Source organism: Miniopterus natalensis, chromosome 8, assembly GCF_054644295.1.
Source record: "Miniopterus natalensis isolate mMinNat1 chromosome 8, mMinNat1.hap1, whole genome shotgun sequence".
NCBI classification, from domain to species: domain Eukaryota; kingdom Metazoa; phylum Chordata; class Mammalia; order Chiroptera; family Miniopteridae; genus Miniopterus; species Miniopterus natalensis.
In genome coordinates this window covers 28,473,183-28,494,434 of record NC_142088.1, presented here as the reverse complement: position 1 = coordinate 28,494,434, position 21,252 = coordinate 28,473,183, and the positions used below count along the sequence as shown (strand labels likewise).

The 21,252-nt window shown below is 41.8% G+C and overlaps 1 protein-coding gene across 1 annotated transcript in view; it reads right to left on the bottom strand.

Moving 5' to 3' along the window:
• Positions 1-8,496, bottom strand: part of TMEFF2 (transmembrane protein with EGF like and two follistatin like domains 2) — a 217,153-nt gene extending 208,657 nt beyond the window's left edge. The window contains exons 1-2 of the mRNA XM_087819691.1: positions 8,005-8,496; positions 5,816-5,925 (exon numbers count right to left, since the gene is read on the bottom strand). Coding sequence (XP_087675817.1) covers positions 5,816-5,925; positions 8,005-8,176 — 282 coding nt within the window. The 5' untranslated portion in view covers positions 8,177-8,496. The remainder of the gene's footprint in view (positions 1-5,815; positions 5,926-8,004) is intronic.
• Positions 8,497-21,252: the final 12,756 nt, after the last annotated feature.

Below are 21,252 nucleotides of genomic sequence, written 5' to 3'. Positions count from 1 at the left end.
ATAATGGCCTCCAAGTGCAAGAGTAGTGACGTTGGCAATTTGGATATGCCAAAGAGAAGCCATAAAGTGCTTACAGTACAACAAGGTATGTTGTGTGAGAGAGAGAACACATTAACATAACTTTTATTACAGTATATGTTTTAATATTTCTATTTTATTTTTAGCTATTGTCTTAATCTCTTACTGTGCCTAATTTATAAATTAAAATGTCATATATATATATATGAAAAGGCATAGTATATATAGGATTCAGCACTATCCCTGCTTTCAGTCCCATGAGGATATAAAGGACTACTTAATATGTTTGAAGGGTAGAATACATTTATTTTAAATTCAAAAGAGGACGTTAAGTGCTGGCAAGGGTGTGGAGAAAAGGGAACCCTAGTATACTGCTGGTGGGAATGCAAACTGGTGCAGCCACTATGGAAAGCTGAATGGAGCTTCCTCAAAAAATTCAAAATGGAACTGCCATTTGACCCAGTGATCCCACTTCAAAGGAATATATCCTAAGAAACCCAAAACACCAATCACAAAGAACTTATGCACCCCTATTTTCATAGCAGTGCAATTTACAATAGCTAAGATCTGGAAACAGCCCAAGTGCCCATCAGTAGACGAGTGGATACAAAAGCTGTGGGACATTTACACCATGGATACTATCAGCTCTAAAAAAGATGGATCTCTTACCCTTTGGGACAGCATGGAGGGACCTGGAGAGTATTATGCTAAGTGAAATAAGCCAGGCAGAGAAAGACAAGTACCACATGATCTCACTTATATGTAGAATATAATGAACAAAATAAACTGATGAACAAAATGGGTCCAGAGACATAGAAGCATGGAACAGACTGGGGATCTCAGAGGGAAGGTGGGAAGGAGGAAGTGGGTGGGAGAAATAAATCAAAGAATCTTTATGTTTATATGCATAACCCTTGGACACAGACACTGGTATGGGGAAGGCCTGGGGGTGGGGTGGATGTGAGGTGGAGGGGATCAGTGGGGGGGGGGGGACATCTGTACTATTTTCAACAATAAAGATACATTTTTTTAAAAACATTATGCTAAGTGAAAAAAGCTAAGCACAAAAGGCCATATATATGTGATTACATTTATATGAAATATGGAGAATAAATTCATAGAAGCTGAAATCAGATTAGTGGTTTCCAGGGTCAGGAGAGTAGAATGAATGAGGAGTGACTGCTTAATGGGTACAGGATTTCCTTTTGGAGTGATGAAAATACTATGAAACTAGACAATGGTGACAGTTGTACAATATTGTGAATGTACTGAATGCCACTGAATTGTTAACTTGAAAATGGTTAAAATGGTAAATTTTATGTTATGCATATTTTATCACAATAAAATAATTCCTGGTTATATAAATGGGGAGTTTAATGGGTACAGAGTTTCAGTTTTTGGAAAATAAAAATGTTCTAGAGATAGATGGCGGTTAGAGTTGCTAACAATATGAATGCACTTAATATTATTGAACTGTACACTTAGAAATGGTTGATAGTAAATTGTATGTTATGTATATTCTACCAAAATAAAATATTGGGAAAAATGGGAAAGGCAGAAACACTAAAACAAAGGGAAAAATGTGCATGTTATAATCGCAGTACACACTGATATGAAAATACAAGTCATAGAGGCAGGTCTAGCTGATTCATACAGAATACCATCATGGAGGAATGGCAACTGAGGCAGAGGTGAAGGAAAGTGGAAATGAGCAGTAGTTATTTCAGAAGTAGAACTTTTGATCATCAAAGACCGGGTAATATTTTGAAGAGTCATGAAGCTAAGGCTTTTGTGCTTAGCTTCTTTCACTTAGCATAATGGGTTTTTTTTAATTTATCTTTATTGCTGAGAGTCTAGAATTAAAATTTTAAAGGTTGATTGGGTATTAACTGGAAGACAACAATGGTGTTCATTCTTTATTATATAAAACCTATTCTATACAGTGGAGAAATGGAAATCATAGGAAGGCATTTTTGATAGTGTCAGACTTGTGAAGATAAATGTTGATACAAGGGGGAGGAGGTATACCGTGAGATAGTGACCAGAGACTAAGGAGTAAGCTTCTCATTAATCAAAAACAGAAATAAGGCCCTGGCCAGGTTGGTTAGAGCATCGTCTCGATATGCCAAGGTTGTGGGTTTGAACCCTGGTCAAGGCACTTGTAAAAATCAACCAATATATACATAAATAAGTAGAAAAACAAATCTCTGTGTGTGTGTCTCTCTCCCATCCTCTCTCTCTAAAATCAATAAACTTAAAAAATAGAAATAATAAAAATGAGAACATATCAGAACTCAAAATTATCTGAACTTAGAAAATAAAAAATAAAAACTGGAAAAAGGAAGATTAAGAAGTATAAATTTTCAGTTATAAAATATCACAGGGATGTAATTTATGGCATAAAGAATATAGCTAATAACAGCATAATAACTATGTATGGTCACAGATGATTACTACACTTATTGTGGTGATCACTTCATAAGGTATATAAATAGTGAATCACCTGAAACTAATATTGTATGTCAATTATAATCAAAAATAAATTTAAAAAAACCCAAAAAAAATAATAAACATAAAAATAAGTTAGAAAGAAGTGAATGCTCGCTATGAGTCTCTGTTTTGCTTGTTAGTTCATTTTGTTCATTACATTCTGCACATGAATTAAATCATATGGCATTTGTCTTTCTTCTGACTGGCTTCTTTTAGAGAGCAGGCTGACAGCTGTGGGGTGGGGGGAGTGAGTGGAGGGTTGGAGGTATTGAGCAAAAAAGAAAAAAAGAGAAAAAACTCATGGCCACTGACAACAATGTGGTGATTGTGGGGGTGAAGGGGACAGGAGATGGGGGAGGTGGAGGAGGGTATGGGGGGATAAATTGTGATGGACTGGACAGAGACTTGACTTGAGGTGGTGAACACACGGTACAGTATACAGATGATGTGTAATAGAATTGTGCACCTGAAACCTCTATAGTTTTGTTAACCAGTGTCACCCCAATAAATTCAATAAAAAATAAAAATAAATAAAAAGTTAAAAAACCCCACATAAATGAGGTGAAGGCAAGTATATGATCACTTTAGTGTTCCACTCATAATCTAAATTGGAAAACATTATAAATTATAAACACATGCACCCATTTTTCTTTGAAATTTATCACTCATCCAAAAGGATCATATTGCGTATCTTACTTGAATGAGAGAATGATGACCTCGTGTTGTTCAGAATAGTACATAGGAAAATAGATTTTCAGGACATCGTTCTTTTCATCAGATACCAGGGAATTAAAAACAAACAAACAAACAAAACCAACCTCAAATTCATTGAAAAGTATTGGAAAGGACTGACTCAAGATACTCTTAGCCTAAAATAGCCTATCTATTATTCTTTGTAAAACTTGTACATTTTCTTTGATCTTCAACTGAATTCAGCCATTCTAAATTCTTGGTATGTGCAGAGTCTAACTATTCCACTAGGGAAATGTTCATTTTCTCCTGACACACTGACAACTACTGTAAAGCACAAACTAACAGCAGTAGTAATTTAGTAATAAACTTAAAATACTATAGGCATTAGGAAAAAAATTGCATTTTAGTTTCTTATTCAAACTTGCAGTCACCCCCACCCCCATTACACTCAACAACTATTTAAATTAATGACAAATTTAACTGGCTGACCAATGCATAAAAAACACATATATCTTTCTTGATAAAAGTTTTACCAAAACCCTTTGTGGAACCTGAAAACTGAACACCATTCCTTTAATAATAAAATTGTACATTTTGTTTTAGTAGCATGAATCCACTTAGAATTTTGTGAACTTTTTTGCCCCTTTTCAAGAAATCTTTGTAGAATTATGGTTCTCCATTTGAGGAATGATCATCTTGATCCATTTGACATTGTTTAGGAGCTCACGTCTTATGTCTACCCTTGGTTATGAAAATAAGATAAATTTATAGGAATCACACATTGAAAGTGAAGAAATCCACAAAATTCTGTGGGCCTTTAATTAATGATTCATCCAACTACATTTTCCCTTTAGTTAACATTTGCGGAAAGTATGAACTGAGGGTTCTTATGCTCTCTCTCTCATGCAGTTCATTGAAAGAACATAATTACACTGTTCAGTGTGGCTGGAGACCTTACAGGTTGGTGTCACATGCACATCAAATATGCAGGAATATGTTTCCGCACTATAGAACAGTCTAAAAGGGTACAGCATGGTCACAGCAGGACTCACCCACCAGGAGGCGGTGTGCTTGGTAAGTATCAGGATTATTGCTTTTTTTTAAAGAAGAGAATAACGTCCAGGAAGCTTTTAGCTTACAGAAGTCAAACTATATTTAATTGTGAATTCTCTTCTCTCTCTCACATGAAGGTTGAATTCAATCTAAAATATTTAAATTTCATCAATAATCCAAATACTACATACTGTAACAAATATTTAGACCTGAATTTGAGTTTAATGTTTTTATTTCTTCTATATCCTTCTAAATTGTTTCTTAGTTTTGCTTATAATCTTGGAGAAGTTTTCCCTGATCCCACATATACAGTATTGTTTATGCACATGCTTCCTGGTTGAACCTTGTGTTAGAATTCATGGGAACTTAAAATAATTCAGTAACAGTCAAAGGTGAACGTTAAGACATTAGTATGACATCTATGATATTTGAAGGTATATGTGATTATGTAAACATTTTGAGAGAAATGAAGATTTATAATTTACATGGTAGGAAGCATTAGTTAGATAATGACTATGACAATGAGATTAACAATTATACCTTTAATAGTTACTAATAATCTAGTTTTGATGACAACAGTGCTACAATCTCTCTCTCTCTTTATTTTCACTTTTTTTTTTTTTTTTAACATGAAGCAAAGGACATCTTTCTAATGTTTATGAAATCACTTATGGCTATTTGTACTCTTTTGTATTTCTGGGAGATTCATTTATAATTGAATATGGAACCTGTGAAGTGTTGACATGTATTAACAGATCGCACAATTTCCAAAACAAGCACAGTAGTTTTGAAGTCACATTAAGAAACAGTTCATTTAAGAACTTAACCAGATTGCCAGGATAATAAAACTCAAGACCATTAAAAGAGAGACAACATGATCAAAAGATGATAGCCCCAATCAAAAGAAACAATAAGTGAAATAAGCCAGTCAGAGAAAGACAAGGACCATATGATTTCACTCATATGTGGAAAGTAATGAACAAACTGATCTACTAAGCAAAACAGAGACAGACACAGATAGAGGGCAGGCAGACAGCTCTGGTGGGGACAGGGGATACTGGGTGGGGAGGGAGGATTGAGAAAAAAAAGAGAGAGAGAGAGAACTCACGGACATGAACAACAGTGCGGTGATTTGGGGGGTGGGGTGGGGAGGGGTGGAAGAGGGTATAAAGGGGATGAATGGTGATGGAAAAAATAAAAAAATTTTTAGAAAGGAACAAACGTACAATACTTCTTATCCACTAGCTATTGACTATTATCCCCAGTAGCTGATTTATACAGTGCATGCTAGAAAAGACAGAGACATGCTTTTCCTGTGGCACACTAAAGGAACAACCTGAAACATTCTACTTCTATGGCATTTATAACTGTGGCATATGCATGTCTCCAAAAAGCTATGCCTTCTTGACATCAGTTGGCTCTCTCACCAGTACTTTTGCCTGATGCCAGCTTTCCTTTTAGCTTGCATAGCTAGAAATTGCCAAGCAATGGGTTGTAAAGGGAGATCCTTGCTTTGCAGTCTCATTAATGAATTAGAAGATGCAAATATCAGACTTCTTACCTTGAACTGACAGACGCAAGTCACAGTGTCTCCAATTCTTAAACATTCCCCATCAAATTTACAGGTGTTGGTGTCACAGAGGAAGAGATCATTTTCTCTGTCATCATAACCTCAAATTTAAAGAGAACACTCCAGTCATTTAAAAATGTTATAGACTTTAACAAAAACAGTGGTATCTCGAAGCTGCTAAAGAACTACCCTAAATTGTAATCCCGACAACCACAGCTGTATTGCAAGGTCATTCTACTGATAACCTAAAAAAACCTAGTTAAGTAATCAATATTTGTTTCTTTTTTCATATCTCCTTTCTAGCCAATTCTCTTTTAATATCCTTTTTTGGTAGTGCTCTTTTATTTCAGCTTGGGTTAATACTGGCGGTGCTGAATGGATGTTTAACACTTGCTTCCTAGATTCCTTATTGTTTTCTCATTAAGTGGACTATAGTTTATGACCCCCACATTCCACATTTTAATAAAGAACCGGTCGTGGTCTCTGAATGCCATTTTACCATTTCTCTGTCTTTAATCATTCTTCTGCTTTATGGTCTGAAAAAAACCCTTATTTGGAATTTCTCCAGACACAGAGGAAACAAAGCCCCAATAATAAAGATAAACAGGCACAGTGTTTTCTGTGATGGTCTGTCTGGCTCAGATGAAGACTGATCACCTATGAGTTAGCAGGGGTGGGTGGTGGGGGTGCCAGGTTCTTGACAATCCGCCTGGGAAAACAGCCCATTCTCTTTAGCTTCTGCAGATCCCTTTAAGATATCTGGCTAATAATGAATTTCTTCATCGCCAACCTCAATTTCTAAAACAATACTATAGTCAGGGATGAAGCCAGCCGGTCAGGTTGGACGACAAAGCTACCGACATTTCAAGCAATTGATTCTGCAGGTTGTTTAACATCCCTATGATAAAGTAGGAAAAGTGACTAGGCACTTGATTAAGTTGAAATTAGTCTTTCCGAAAAATCATATGTACACGTGAACCACGAATAAGTTAAAGAAAACATGCTGAGTTTCATAAAAATGCCAAATTTAGAAACTGTTAAAACATAACAAAGACAGTCTGTTGACCCAAATCTAATAGGGTTACGAATCTTAACTTACATGTAAAAAGCACAAACTACAACGATGCGTAATGATTTTCCCGGCGGAATTTACATCACTGACAACCCAGGACTGCGCATTCCTTCACCGGTAAGTTACAGCTGGTCATGATGTCTTCTCCAAAGTTACATACACTTCAGCTCACACGCATCCTGGGGAAGCCACTTCATTTACAGCCGGGTTTAAGTACAGAAGGATCGCGTTTACAGATGAAAAATCCCATACACACGCGCTAAACCTAGACAGCCACACCTGGGGGCAATGCCCCGGCGCGCTGGCGGAGTTCCAAACGCCACGGCAGCCCCGCCGGAGCGCGAAGGGCCGCGGCCGAAGCGCGAGGCGGGCTCCGAGCGCAGGACCTCCGGCCGCGGCCCCGCTCCCTCGGACCCCGCCCGGCCCAGCCGGCCCAGCGCCCGCGCAGGCCGCGAGGGCCCCGGGGGAGGAGCGGCGGACCGCTCCGGGGCGCTCGGCTCGGACACGCGGGAGCGAGCAGGGGCCTCGGCCGCCCCCCGCCTGGGGCGCGGGGAACGGCTCTCGCCTCCACTCCCCCGCCGCCCGCAGCTCGCGCGTCCGCGGGCTGCCGCGACAGCGCCCCTTGCAGCAAGGATGGGGAGGGAGCGAGGGAGGGAGCGAGGGGAGCCACCGAATCTTCGGCAGCCCAGCTTCTCCGGCACGGCGCGCCCCGGCCGCGAACGCCAGACCCGCGCGCCGCCGCGCCTCTGCCGGGAATCGGCGCCTCCCCGCCAGTCGCCGTCTGATTTATTGCTTTCTCGCTGATTCTTTCTCATAAAGTTATTTCTAGCACGTTCTAGACTTTTTTCTTTAATGACATTACAGATTCTGGGTTCAGCGTCTCCCCAAGGATGGGTGCGCTCTTCAGGGAGTCCACAAAACCATCCGTGGAAGGGGGTCGGAATCTCCCCGCCCCGCTGCGCGGCGAGGGCGCGAAGGTGGCCGCACCTGCACTTTCCGCCCCCCCCCCCCCCCGGGCGGCCCGAGCGCTTCCCCGCGCTCCGGGCGGAGCCGGTCCTCCCGGGGGCCTGGGCCCGGGCGGGCCCGAGGCTCGGGGTTCGAGACTCACCGGAGCAGTTCCAGCCGGTGGGCGTCTGGCAGTCGCTCAGGGAGGTAGGGAACGCCGCGAGCTTCGCCGGGCGGGCCGCGAGGAGCAGCAGGACCGGCAGCAGCAGCAGCCAGCAAAAGCCCTCGCAAAGTGTCCAGCTGCCGCACTGCCGCGGGGACTCCCACGGCACCATGACTAGTTCGCGCAACTCTGCGGCAGCCAACGGCTCGGGGGGGACGCGCTGCCGCGGGGGCCCGGCGGCGGGCTACTGAGCCTCCCGCGCGCGGCTGCAGCGGGCGCGGCGGCGGGGGCACCCGACGGCGGAGCGGCGGCCAGACGCGCGCATGGTCCCGCGAGTTTCAGCAACATCCAGGGGCCCGGCTCGGCTCCGGCGGCGAGGGGGTCGCCCGCTGAGGAGCCACGCCGGCGGGGCGGGAGGCCGCTGCCATGCGGCGGGGCTCCGAGAAGCCCGGGGCGGGGACCGAGGCAGCACCGGGCGCGGAGCCGGGGCCGGCCGGCGCGAAGTCAGAGCGCCCCGCAGCCCCGCCGCCGCTCGCGCTCTGCCGCCCGCATCCCTCTGGCGTTCGGGAAGCAGCAGGTCCTCAGCCCGCCCCGGGTCACGTGGGAGAGGCAGCCGGGCGCTGATTGGCGGAGCGGGATGCGGGTCCCGGGAGGGCGGGGTCGGCGCGGAGGTGCCAGGCGGCGGCGGCGGAGGCCACCGACGGGCTCGCTCGCCCGGCCGGCCCGCGCGGGCTGGGCGGGGGGCGCGGGAGGAGTCGCGGGCGCCCGGGGGGCGCGCCCCGCGCCTTTGTAGTACGCCGCCTGTCCTTTCGCTCTCCGCGCCCCCGGGCGCTGGGCCCGCCGTGGCGCCCCGCTTTCGTGCGCGCCCGCGGCTGCGAGCGCCGGCCGGGCTGGGGCGTCTCTGAGCCGAGCGGGGGGCGGAGGCGGCGGAGGCCCAGCGGGCGCGGAGGGGCCGGGCCCGGCCCGCGGGAGCGCGCCGCCCGCCTGTGACCGGATCCGGGCTGGGATGTGCCGCGGGGACCCGGGGGCGATTCCCAGGGGCAGAGGGGAGCCAGCGGGGGCGGAAGGCGGCGGTGCGGGAACGGCTCGGGCCGGCCGGGGAGCTGCGGCAGTTTCCACGGGAACCTGGGACCCGGAGGCCGCTCCCCAAGCTGCGCACCCGGCCTTCCAGGCGCTCGCTCCCCCTCGCCCCCTCCCCAGCCCTCCCGGCCCCTGCGGCCCCGACCCAGCCGGGGAGGGGGGGTTCGAGCCTCGCCCCGCCAGCGCTTCTCCCGGCCCGGAGCCCAGCGTGCGGCTGCCCGGGAGGTGCGGGCGAACGTGTGCGGAAGGTCAGGTTCGGTCGGGACGCGCTGTCAGGGAGGAAGGGCAGGCTCCCCGGCGCCCGCGGCGGGCGGGCTGCCGCGCGCATCCTTCCGGGGAGCGGCGTGCGGGACCCGCGGCGCGGGGAGTGGCCTGCGCGCCTCCCGCGGGCCTGGGCCGCGGCGCCCGTGACCCGGGCTGGGCCAGAGGCTTCACTTGGCGGGAGTGTCTCGTCTGCGCCCGTCCTCCCGCTCCAGCCGGCGCTGGGCGGGCGGCACAGGGGGACCCGCCGTCCCCCTGCTGCATGCCCCTTGCGGCTAAGACACTTCAGACTAATGGCATTTTAGTCCCTGGTAGCGGGACCCACAGCTTCCTGGGACACCGATGGAGAGGAGCATCTCTCCCTCCTGATCCGGGGCGTTACTGCCGTGACCGTGTTCTGGATGAGTTTTCTTTCCTATGTGATTATCCAGTGTTTAATGTGTCATCGTCCAGTGATTCAGGATTTTTTTTTTCTGCTCTCCCCGCACCCTCCCTCTGGATCCTTCCTTCCTTCCTTCCTTCCTTCCTTCCTTCCTTCCTTCCTTCCTTCCTTCCTTCCTTCCTTCCTTCCTTCCTTCCTTCCTTCCTTCCTTCCTTCCTTCCTTCCTTCCTTCCTTCCTTCCCTCCCCCCCCATCTCTTCTTTTCCTTTTTCTAATCTAGCCTTCCTCGCTCTCCGTAGGTGTCCCCTGAATTTGGAAGAGCATTGTTTGATGCCGTCTCACCGGCAATGTGTCCATCGCCAATCACTTAAGAGAGGCACCGGTGCACTTTGGAAACGGGAACTAGCCGGAAACACACACACACACACACACACACATGCGCTCACACACACGCGCGCGCACACACACGCACACACATGCGCGCGCACACACACGCACACACACGCACACACGCGCGCGCACACACGCACACGCGCTGGACCCTAGCTATCCTTTTAAGCACTTTAATCTCCAATCTCCTGCCACTTCCCGGCTTTTTAACTTCTCCTTTGAGAGAGGTGCTGGTGCAGCACCTCGGTGCCTCAGAGAACCCTCTTTTCGCCGTGCGGGGCCCACTCCTTTAGGCTGCGGCTCCCGCGCCCGGAGGTGCCCCCCCCCCCCCCGCAGAGGTTCCCGAGCCCCCGGCCCTGCCCCCCGGTCGGCGGCCTCGCGCTCCTCCCCCGCGAGCTCTCCATTAACGCGGATCAATTCGACCAGACGTTGGAGGCATCGAGGAAACAGGCTTCGAGGCAGCGCGGCTGGATTCTTTAAGGAAACGGGGTGCCCATTAGACGGAGCCGACAGCGATATTGGGGTGAGGTGGGGGGTGGATTCCCAGGTTTTCGCTGCCCGCTTTCAGCAGAGACAGGAAAACACAAGTACACGTTTCACCAGATGGAGATTTAACAGCCCCCGGGGCGGCGCGCGTGTCCCCAGGGCCGCTGCTCGGGCGGTGGGCCTAGCCCCGCGTGGCGCGCAGGCAGAGCCGTGGGGCTCCTGCAGGAATGATGACGACGGAGCGGGACCTGCGGGGCTGCAGCGCTCGGCTGTCAAGGGGAGCCTCGCAGAGCCTCTGAGCAGAGTGACGCTGTGACTGAATTCTCTGCTAAGTAAATTTTTGGCATGCTTTCTAGTAATACGTACTCTTCCTAAGACATTTTGCCCAAAGTAACTTAAACCTCCAAAGGAGTTAATTACCGGCTGTGACTGGTTAACAAATGCAGTCGCTTCCACCGAGGTTCTGTAAATTATTGAGCAGCTGGAAGCAAAGCCTTTCCAGTAGGAACGCTGTGGTCGCGCTCGGCTTGCTCTGCACGCGGCGTTACAGTGCCACCGAGCAGCAAAGTCGGAAACTGGCGGGCACCACCAAGCGGCAGGAGAGCATCGCTCACTGAGCAGACCGAGGCCGCCGGGCACGCAGATAGGAACATACACACGATATTTAGCCTCATCGTTAGCACAAAGGAAGTAGACAGGCATTACATTTTATAGCAACAAAGATCAGATGGGTGACTGGATTAGTGCTTCAACTTTTCCCCTAACGGGGTCTAATCTTATGACTTATTAGAATTGAATTCAAAACTAGGGCTACTAATTCTACTTTGCATTGGGTGTTATACGAGTACTAGAAATACAACACAATCCTATCATGAATTTGAAGAATTTCTTTTTTTTTAATTGTACACAATATTTGTTTTTACTGTTTCTGAGTTATAACAGTTAATTTATGGCATACACGCCCTAGAATTGACTCAGAGGATGTAAAATCAAGTTGTAATAATTTTTGAGTAGATATTTTTTCCAGAAAACTTAAAAAAATATTTTTTGCACATGGAAAGGGATTTATTAGGAAGTGGAGCAGAAAATAGTGACTTAGGTCTTAGGCCTCTTATCCTCTGAGAAAGGAAACTATAACTGAGGACATATCTGCTCTGTCTGTGCAGCCTTTTTGTCTCACCTTTTCATGGATCACCAGTAAGACCCAAACTCCCAAGCTCACTAAATCCCAACAATGAGCAATGAGATTCAGTGTTCCCTACTTGGAACTAATATGAGTTACTTGAGGGGCTTTTTTTTTTTTCTTTTTTAAAAGATAGACAAATTCTAGGTCTCCCTAGCAGGAATTCTAATTCAGAAGTCTGAGGTTGGAGCATGGAATCTATATTTTAATATCGTTTTGAGAACTAAGATATACCTATATGACAAGTTAAAGGATATCTGGGTTCTTGCTCAGTTTTCACAGGACTTTTGGCAGAGAGGTTTTTAAGGCAGGGTAAAGACTTATACTCAGGGTGCAGATGAGCTGCACTGTAAGAGTTGAATTTTTGTATGCATATGTTCACTGATATGAATTAAGCTTCTAATATGTCTGACTTACTAACTTTGTGACTGTAGAAGGTTTCCTTATTTGGAAAATGTGGATAATAATAATACACACCTCCTAGGGTTCCTCTGAAGGTTAAGGGAAATATAATGTATGATTTAATTGTGATCGCCTTGGGGAAAATACTATAAATGAATGAATGAATGAATGAATGAATGAATGAATGAATGAATGAATGAATATACAAATATGTGTATGTGTGGTTAGCTATATTTATGTATACATATATTTAAATATAGTCAAAAGTAAAGATACCAAGTTATTTGTCTATAATATTAAAGTACACAATATGTTGTTTATTGATAATTAAGTATAGCATCATTTTTATATCTAACCCAATATCATAACATTTTATCCCTTCATTTTTAGCCTATCTCATGTAGATAGATATTCCTACATCTGATGGGTAGATAGATTGATAAATAGACAGATGGATAATAATGTTCCAAATCATTATTCCTTTGGTTTTATTTATAACTTATTAATATAAAATGCATCTTATATCATTGGTAATTAATAAATATGTTCAAACACTAAGTGTTTAATTTATATATCAAATGCCACTGGCAATGTTTCAGAGAGGTCATTTCATTTCTGGTTGATTTTTTAAACTGATAACTAAATTTGCTATTTTTCAACTTTTGACGCACAAAAAATAAGCAGTGATTTAGGGAAATAATTTTATAATGTAAAAGTTTTCTTATGCTTTATAAATTCCTGTGCCCTTAATTATTTTTGGTAGTTTATGTTTAGGTTTATAATTTCAGTACTGGAAAAATAGTTTATTTCCTCTTAGGGCAGTGGGCCCCAGTCGTGACTATATGTAATAATCATCTGGGGAATTAAAAAATACTGATAGAGTCTCCATTACAGATCTGGAATCTCTGGAGGTGAGGCAGAGTCAATGGTATGCTTTTCTGAAGTTTCCTTGGTGGTCTCCCTGGTCACTGTGACTCGGTTGGAGCATAGTCCCATATACCAAAAAGTGGCAGTTGGGTCCCCAGTCAGGGCGCATACAGGAGGCAACCAATCGATGTTCCTCTCTCACATTGATGTTTCCTCTCCCCACTACCCCCATTCCTCTCTCAAAAATCAATTAAAAAATAAATAAAAATTTAAAAAATAAGTTTCCCTGGTGATTGTAATGCATAGCTATTGTTGATAGCCACTGCCAAGGGGAAAGTGAATGAGGGGGGGTTCTTTATTATGCAAATTATCCAAGTTTCAGCAGGTAAAAAGAGTGATTATTTTCACTTAAAACTTTTAAAATAAACATCTCATAAAAAGTGCACTTTAAGATATTTAACCAAAGCAATACATAGCAGTTCATGTTTGCCAATAATTTGATATTTAATTTAATTACAGCCTCATCTTAGGGCTTAGTTTAAAACTTTTTCTCAAATCATTATAAAACTTTTCTTTTCCCATCCAAACCAGAAGCTTGAATCAGTGTGAGAAGAAACTGCTTTTCATATTTGCCTTTGGCTTCTCGGGGCGTCTATTGAACTAAATTAGAAGTGGGCTACTCCCTGGCATTTTGAAAAGTATTAGTAACATTAGTTCTTACAATTTGTATTCTCAACATTTCATTTATTTCTTACAATAAGCTTCAATCATTTCTCCCTCTATTATCTGTGACATTGAATTTGTTTGTTTGTTTTTGTCCTAATATTACTTGTCAGTGGCATAGCAGGTCACTCAAGAACTAATGTTCTCAATCATTTTGCTGTTCCTCCTACCTGAGTGTTTCTCTCTCCTGCCTCCCCCCCAAAAAAATGGAGGGGAGAGGCTTCTGTTATAAGATAAATCTGGAAAAGCTCACTTGTAGCTTCACAATGCACATTTGCATTTTAAAGGCTCTGAGGAGCCCTGCAGTAAAATCAAACCAAAACACATCAAATAAAACTAAACTCCTGTTTAACTTTATTGAGCTCAGATTTTCCAATATTATTTGATCATGAAATCTCTTTTAGCAAGAAAATACAACAATAAACTATGGCAATGGATTTTCACATCACACACCGTTAGTAACAATAGTTTAAAGGAATGAGGCTTTTAAAAAAATTGTGTCAGGCCCTGGCTGGCGTGGCTCAGTGGTAGAGCATCCACCTATGAACCAGGGGTCACAGTTCCATTCCTGGTCAGAGCACATGCCCAGGTTGTGGGCTAGATCCCCAATAGGGAGCATGCAGGAGGCAGCTGATCAATGACTCTCATTGATGTTTCTACCTCTCCCTCTCCCTTCCTCTCTCTGAAGTTAATAAAAAAATATTAAAAAAAAAAATTGTGTCAGCATGTTAGATGAGAAAGCTGACCATTCCTGGTGACTTCTATTTTCACAGAAACACAAATATAGCCAGCTCATAGTAGGGCAAATACTCCACAACTATATGTTCCCATGCGACTTACCCTGTCATCCTAAACCTTTGGGGAAGATGATTAAAATGTCAGCCCCACCACCTTCATCCTTTAAATTTTTTCCTCAATACTATCTTATGTAAACTCTAAATTAAATACTCCAATTTCTGTAGCAGTGATGGTAACATAAAATCAGATACAGATTATTCCTGATAATACTACCTTCTGAAAAGCTATATCTAACATTATTGAACATGCTAAAAAAAAAAAATTAAATAGAATAATTTACAAGATTTTAAAGAGAATTAATTGAGTTCTTTATACCACTATACACATTTCTTTGCTTTGCAACATAAATCTGGACACTTATCCATTCACAGCCTATTATTAGAGGTTCTGATATACTGACAAAGTAAGGCCACATGACAGGCCAGGCATCTGTGAGTACATGAGCATAGACCCGTTACTTAGTTTCTCTAGCCTCACTTTTCTGTCTTAGCCAGACTTCTTTTTGTTACTTGAGTAACAAAGAAACTTAACCTGGTTTAAGAAGGAGAATCTGCTGTGAAGCTCTGGGAGAGGGGGTCAGGTTTCAGGTTCATTCTTCTTTTTTTAAAATCCTCATTTGAGGATTTTTTTCCATTGCTTTTTCAGAGCAAGTGGAAGTGGGAGAGAAGAGAGGGACAGACAGACACACAGACAGACAGACAAATATGTAAAAGACACACATTGATTGGTTGCCCACAACTGAGGCATGAGCCCTTGGATGGAATCGAACTAGGGACCCTTCAGTCCCTGGGCCGACACTCTAACCACTGAGACAAATCGGCTAGGGTGAGGTTCTTTCTTTATATACATATGTGATATATATGATAAATCAAAAGGATATATACATATAAATATAAGTAAATTTCCATATACTTATATATTTATATGTGTGTGCATGTGTATATCACTTTGATTTAGAAATGGCTTCTTACCATATACACTATTCTGTTTCTTGCTTGATTCACATAATAAATACAAGGAGAGCTACTTTATTTGGCTGGGTAGAATTCCACTTTGGGTGTCTCATAATTTATTGAGTCTCTTATTTATAAAAATTTATTTTATTTTATTTGATAATTAAAAGTAATGCAGCAGTAATATGTGATATACTGTCTTTTCGGCAGATAGCTACCCCACTACCCCAATAAAGAGGCTAAAGTCAACAATGGCAGAATGAGTACGATTTTCGGGGGGGGAAACTAGCAAATAAAGCCTTACTTTTTAGTTCTTAACTACTCTCAGTGAGACATGTATTTAACCTGAGTACAATATGGGAAACATTAGAAATATCTTTCTAATTTAATTCTGATATTCTTGCACACAAATGTTGCAGTTAGAACATAATTTCTTACAAGCTAAATATAATCCCCTTGCTGCCATAGTATATAATGATGCCAATGAAATCTAACATAATATTAGTTGCCGTATTACAAAGTTCAATGTAATGTGGGTTGGTCTTGAACTCTTTCCAAGGGAGTTTAATTATATCATACAAATATAGTTGCATCTGTTAGACATACAAAGAACAGTGTTTAACATGACACACCAGTGTAGACAGAATGCATTAGCTCTTTCCTCTCATAGAGCTAAATCTTTCTCTTTTGAGGTTTATACAAACTTTAAAAATGGGGCTTTTCCTCCTACACAGACAATTGACTCTGAGTTGGGACTCACACCAACAGTTTGGGGGAAAGGGCCAGGACTCTGAACTTGTGTGGGAACCTGACTTCAAGTTTGGGCTCTGACCCATGAAGCCATGTGAGCTTCATATCACTGATCCCCCTTATGTATGTCACTTGACAGTTACCATATGAGGATTAAATGAGATCTGTAATCTGAGAGGCTCTCTGTAAGGGGAAAGGCATTATTTGTTACCTGCTCAAGTGTGTGCAAATCAAAGGAAGTTTATGTGATTTGTTCTTTGCTGCTGAAGTCTGAGTCAGAAACCATGACTGGTGACATCTCAGCCCCTGATACTTCAGGTCAAGAATTTACTCCTAATTGAAGGTCATAATAGACATAATAGAACGTAAATACATGAATCTATGCTAGTGTTAAGTATATATAAATCATTTTATATGTGAGATTTCTGATTTTACATATGTGGGCTAATGAATTCCAGAGAATTAGGAAATTTTAGAAGGTACGATATATGTACTTTATATACAACTAAGTCACTGTCTAAAGCAGAAAATACTGTGTTTTTTTTTCATAATCCATTGCTTTTTGAAATTTTGATCTGTGATTTCCCCTTAAGTAAATAAAACAATAATTTAAAAGTTTTTAACATTTTAAGTAAGAGTTTTATAATTGACTTACATATCTTTAAGATACTTGTGATATATGATGTCTTGAAGAGGTGAAGAAACACAATGTCATTGGTGAATGTGGGAAAAGCCAAACTTAAATTTATGACCAAATATGCTTTTAGTAGGCAAACTGTTTCATTATGTATCAGTACTAATGCTAATCATATTTGCACAGGCCTTGCCTCTTACAAAATTATTTAAATAATCCTCATCATCCTTACAACATAGATATTTTTATTTCCATTTTAGGGATCCAGTTCTTAATATTAAAGCATTTATCCAATGTTTTTTAACCTGAGATTTAATGTCCTTGAAGAACATTTCCATTTTGCATTGTCAAGATAACTACAAAGAGCTGAAAGAAAGCGTCTCTAACTAGATTATATGGATTGTAAATGTCCCTTTTAAAAAAAACAAACCTGTTATTATAAGGTAAGTGATTGCTTCCTTGTTGCACATTCTCTCACTTGCAAAGTTGTACTGGAAATGGATCCTAATAACCTGCACTTGGCTTGTGCTTTAATGCAGGAATAGCACGTTTCCTAATTGCATATTATTTAGAATGGTCTACCATTTAGAAGAAAGCTCTCTTTAGAGGCATCGCACACACAACTGAGAGGATATTGTGGTGAAAAGATATCAACAATAACTCCATTAATGTTTAGCTTATACCTGCATCTAATGGGCACTAATGCATCCTACATGACATATGTGAAGATAAATTTACAGCATCAATAGGCTTACGTTCCATAAACAATAACCTATTTCTCTAACTAGTTCTACTTGTCTAATAAAATATTGTCTTGCCAGTGCCATCTGATTGAAAGATAAAGGGTTAGGCAATGCTGCTTTTATTGACATAGCAACAAAATGCCCTCATCTTGGTGTACACTATATATTTGTATTATGTATAAATATATTAGAAAGTTGCATTTCATGAAAATGTGCATTTAAGAAACATTAAGTTATCTGTCTGGAGACATAGGTCATCTTCATATAGCATAAAATTTCAGTTCAATTTTTAAATGTTACTTATTTTTATGCCACTTCATTTCAGAGAAGATTTAAGAGAAATTTAAGCCACTTGATTTCTCATTTTGATACCTCTGAAATTGTACACATGAGGAAGGAATCAATCAGTTCTACCATCTTACAATCTGACTTCTATAGACACACCTGAAGTTATTTCAGTTACAGTTTCCCGATCTTAAGATAATTTATCACAAGCTTTAAATATATGAAAGTCCAAATAATGTTAATTCAATCATAAAGTAGATCTTACATTTGTTTCCCCCAGTTCAACATTGTAATGACAGTGTGTATCAAAAGGCCTCTGGAATCTCATTAATTTCATTACCTATTTCACTGTGGACTTGTGGGCCCTTTTCTATATATGTATTATTGATACTTATATTTTAGAGGAGCCTGTAATAGAGAAGTGTTTAATAGATAAAGTTCTTCTTCCAGAAAAATGCTCATAAAACTTATACTGCAATATTTTTATACATAATTTCAGGAGATTCAAGGACCTCTCCAAAACCCATTCATGAGCCTTAGGATAAACACTTTGTTTTACCTGAGTCAATTTTTATTACTTGTTGGGAAAATAACATCACCAAATTATATAAACCATTTTCCAAAAAAGAAGCAATTTGGTATGGAGACAATAGTTCATTACCAAATTACGTGGTTCACTTTCTATTTTTATTATATGGATCTACTTTTTGATTTTTTAATTTTTTATAAAAAGGAGCCATTTTAAGTATTTCAACTGAGGAAGTTGTTTGCATATCAATGAGCTAGTTAGCATTATATGTAGTTATTAAATTGCATAAGATTTCAAATTGAGGAGTATTAGGGGTAAAATAAAATATGAAATCATATGAAACTATACTGAATGCATACCTTAGTACCAAGGGACCTATAGCTGTTATCATTTTAATACTTGTGTATATGTCCATCTAACTTAGATAAGAGGGAAATTTCTATTGCAAACACATGTACACTGGTATCACTCACAAAGCATATATGTGGACATCAGTGTCCCACTTCTTTCATTATCCAATACTCTTTAGAAATAAATCTAACACACCTGGCCGGGTGTGGCTCAGCGGTTGAGCATCGACCTAGGATCCAGGCGATCAGGGTTTGATTCCTGGTCAGGGCACATGCCCGGGTTGCGGGCTGCAGCCAATCAATGGCTCTCTCATCATTGATGTTTCTATCTCTCTCTCTCCCTCGCCTTTCCTCTCTCTGAAATCAATAAAGATATATAAAAAAAAAAAATTTATAAAAAAAAAGAAAGAAATCTAACAAAAAAATCAATGTTATGAAAAGAATTTCATGGACCATTTTAAAAATTACGGTGGCTTTGAAAATATTTCTGTGAGACTCTTTGAATAAATTATATCTCAGACTCTAGAATTAGATGATTATTACTGATAGGTATGCAGGCAGTGCAGAAGTCCACTCCCAGTTATGGTTTAGTACATTTCCCTACATTTTTTCTCGACTCACACTCCTTGTTACAAGAACACCCAGTGAATTTATGAGACAATAAAATAAATACAGCAAAGGAACACCTCTTAAAAAAGAGGGAGGTGAGAATACAATTTTGATCTTGTATTTAATTTCCAATAGTCAGCTTTGTATTTCATTCTCTCAACTTTCAGCCTCATTTCTTTTCTACATACTGTTATGATGCAAATTGTTAATCACTATTTGAGTGTTATTTTCTAGGTTACATTAGAGTTTAATTAGGAAGCCTTATTAGAACAATAAAATCACAGAAATTGTTAAATTTCTTAAAAATGGCCTTTGGTAAAAATAGCGAGGACTGTGTTGCTGTGGGTTAACCATAATTTATGAATTGTTTTTATTTTCAGTTGTTGAGTTACAACCTCAGGAATTCCCCAAATGAAATTGGAAGATGACAGGCAAGAGGGTGGTGAAGGCCTGGGGCGGGGTGGGGACTGGGGGTAGGGGACAAGGGGGAAAAAGAGGGACATCTGTAATACTCTCAACATTAAAGATAAAAATAAATAAATTAAAGTCAAGTGTGAGGGGTGGCATGAAAAGGTAAGAACCAGAAGATGTTTGGGGGAGCATAAAACGTAAAGAGTAAATCTAATCTAGAGAGTCAGGAAAACCCAACTGGGAAAAAGCATTTTAAGCTGAGAGCTTGTTATCCAGGGTCAAATGGAAATGAGTAGGGGTAATATTTTTGGTTAAGAAAAGATGAAATATTAGATGCAGGATTCATACACAGTCTTGCTCACTAAAAAGAATTCAATAGCAAGAAAACTATGAGCAATGATGTTTGGTAGACAGGGCTAAATGGAGGAGAGTCTTGAAATTCATGCCCACCGTTTCGGGCGTTATTCCCAGGAGGACCGGGAAGTGAGGGGGCATCACGCAGAGCAGTGATGCCACGTATGATTTAGAATTGTAAGCCAGCTGAGCCATTGGGATTTCCAACTCTTAAAGATTTTGTTTGGCTTGGCCTGAGTTCCAGTTCCTCCCTCTGTGATAGATTTTGAAGCCTTCCCCACAGTTTCTGCGAATTTCAAAAGCTTACTATCTTTCTGCTTCCCTCTGACTCTGTGTTCCAAGCTGCGTGAGGATTGTGTCTGCATTTCCACCAATGGCACGAGGACTTATAACTCAGCCTCTTCATATATTCCACAAGCAATCTATACATTGAGTACTTTATGATTCTAATGGATGTTACTAAGAAGAGACTCAACTCAAAATATGTGCTCTTTCACCATCTCCCTCGTTCTGTCTCATGTTTTAAATCTTCTTTCTTTCAAGGTGCCAGAAGCAATCTTTCCCATGTCTTATTAGAAAGATTTCACTCATATTTGGAACTCTTAGGGTCTTATCTTCTATAACCAAACACCTATCAATATATATTTTTCCAAACAACACAGTTTCCTACCTAACACCTATTTCGGTGACAGCTGTTTACATAGACTATATATTTTTTTATCTTGTAATATAGAATGAACACTAACTGCCATGTAGAAAAGTTATAGCTTATTAGAAAATATGGTGAATGGAAAGATTCACAAAGATAATCTAATCCTTTTATATAAAAAATGAAGACATTTAAGCTCAAAGAAGTCAAGTTCCTTGCCATGTTGTTAATGGCAGAGTCTGGACAAAGGTTTAGGCTGTTTTCCTAATTCAGTGTTCCTTCTGTTGGGATGGTAGCCCTGCTTGGTATGCCTTTTATCTCTCAGGAGAGTACATCTAAGGTTATAAATCCTCTCTGTGGATATATCTTTGCCCCTAATTTCAAATTGCCTCTGTGTCTCAGCCAACATA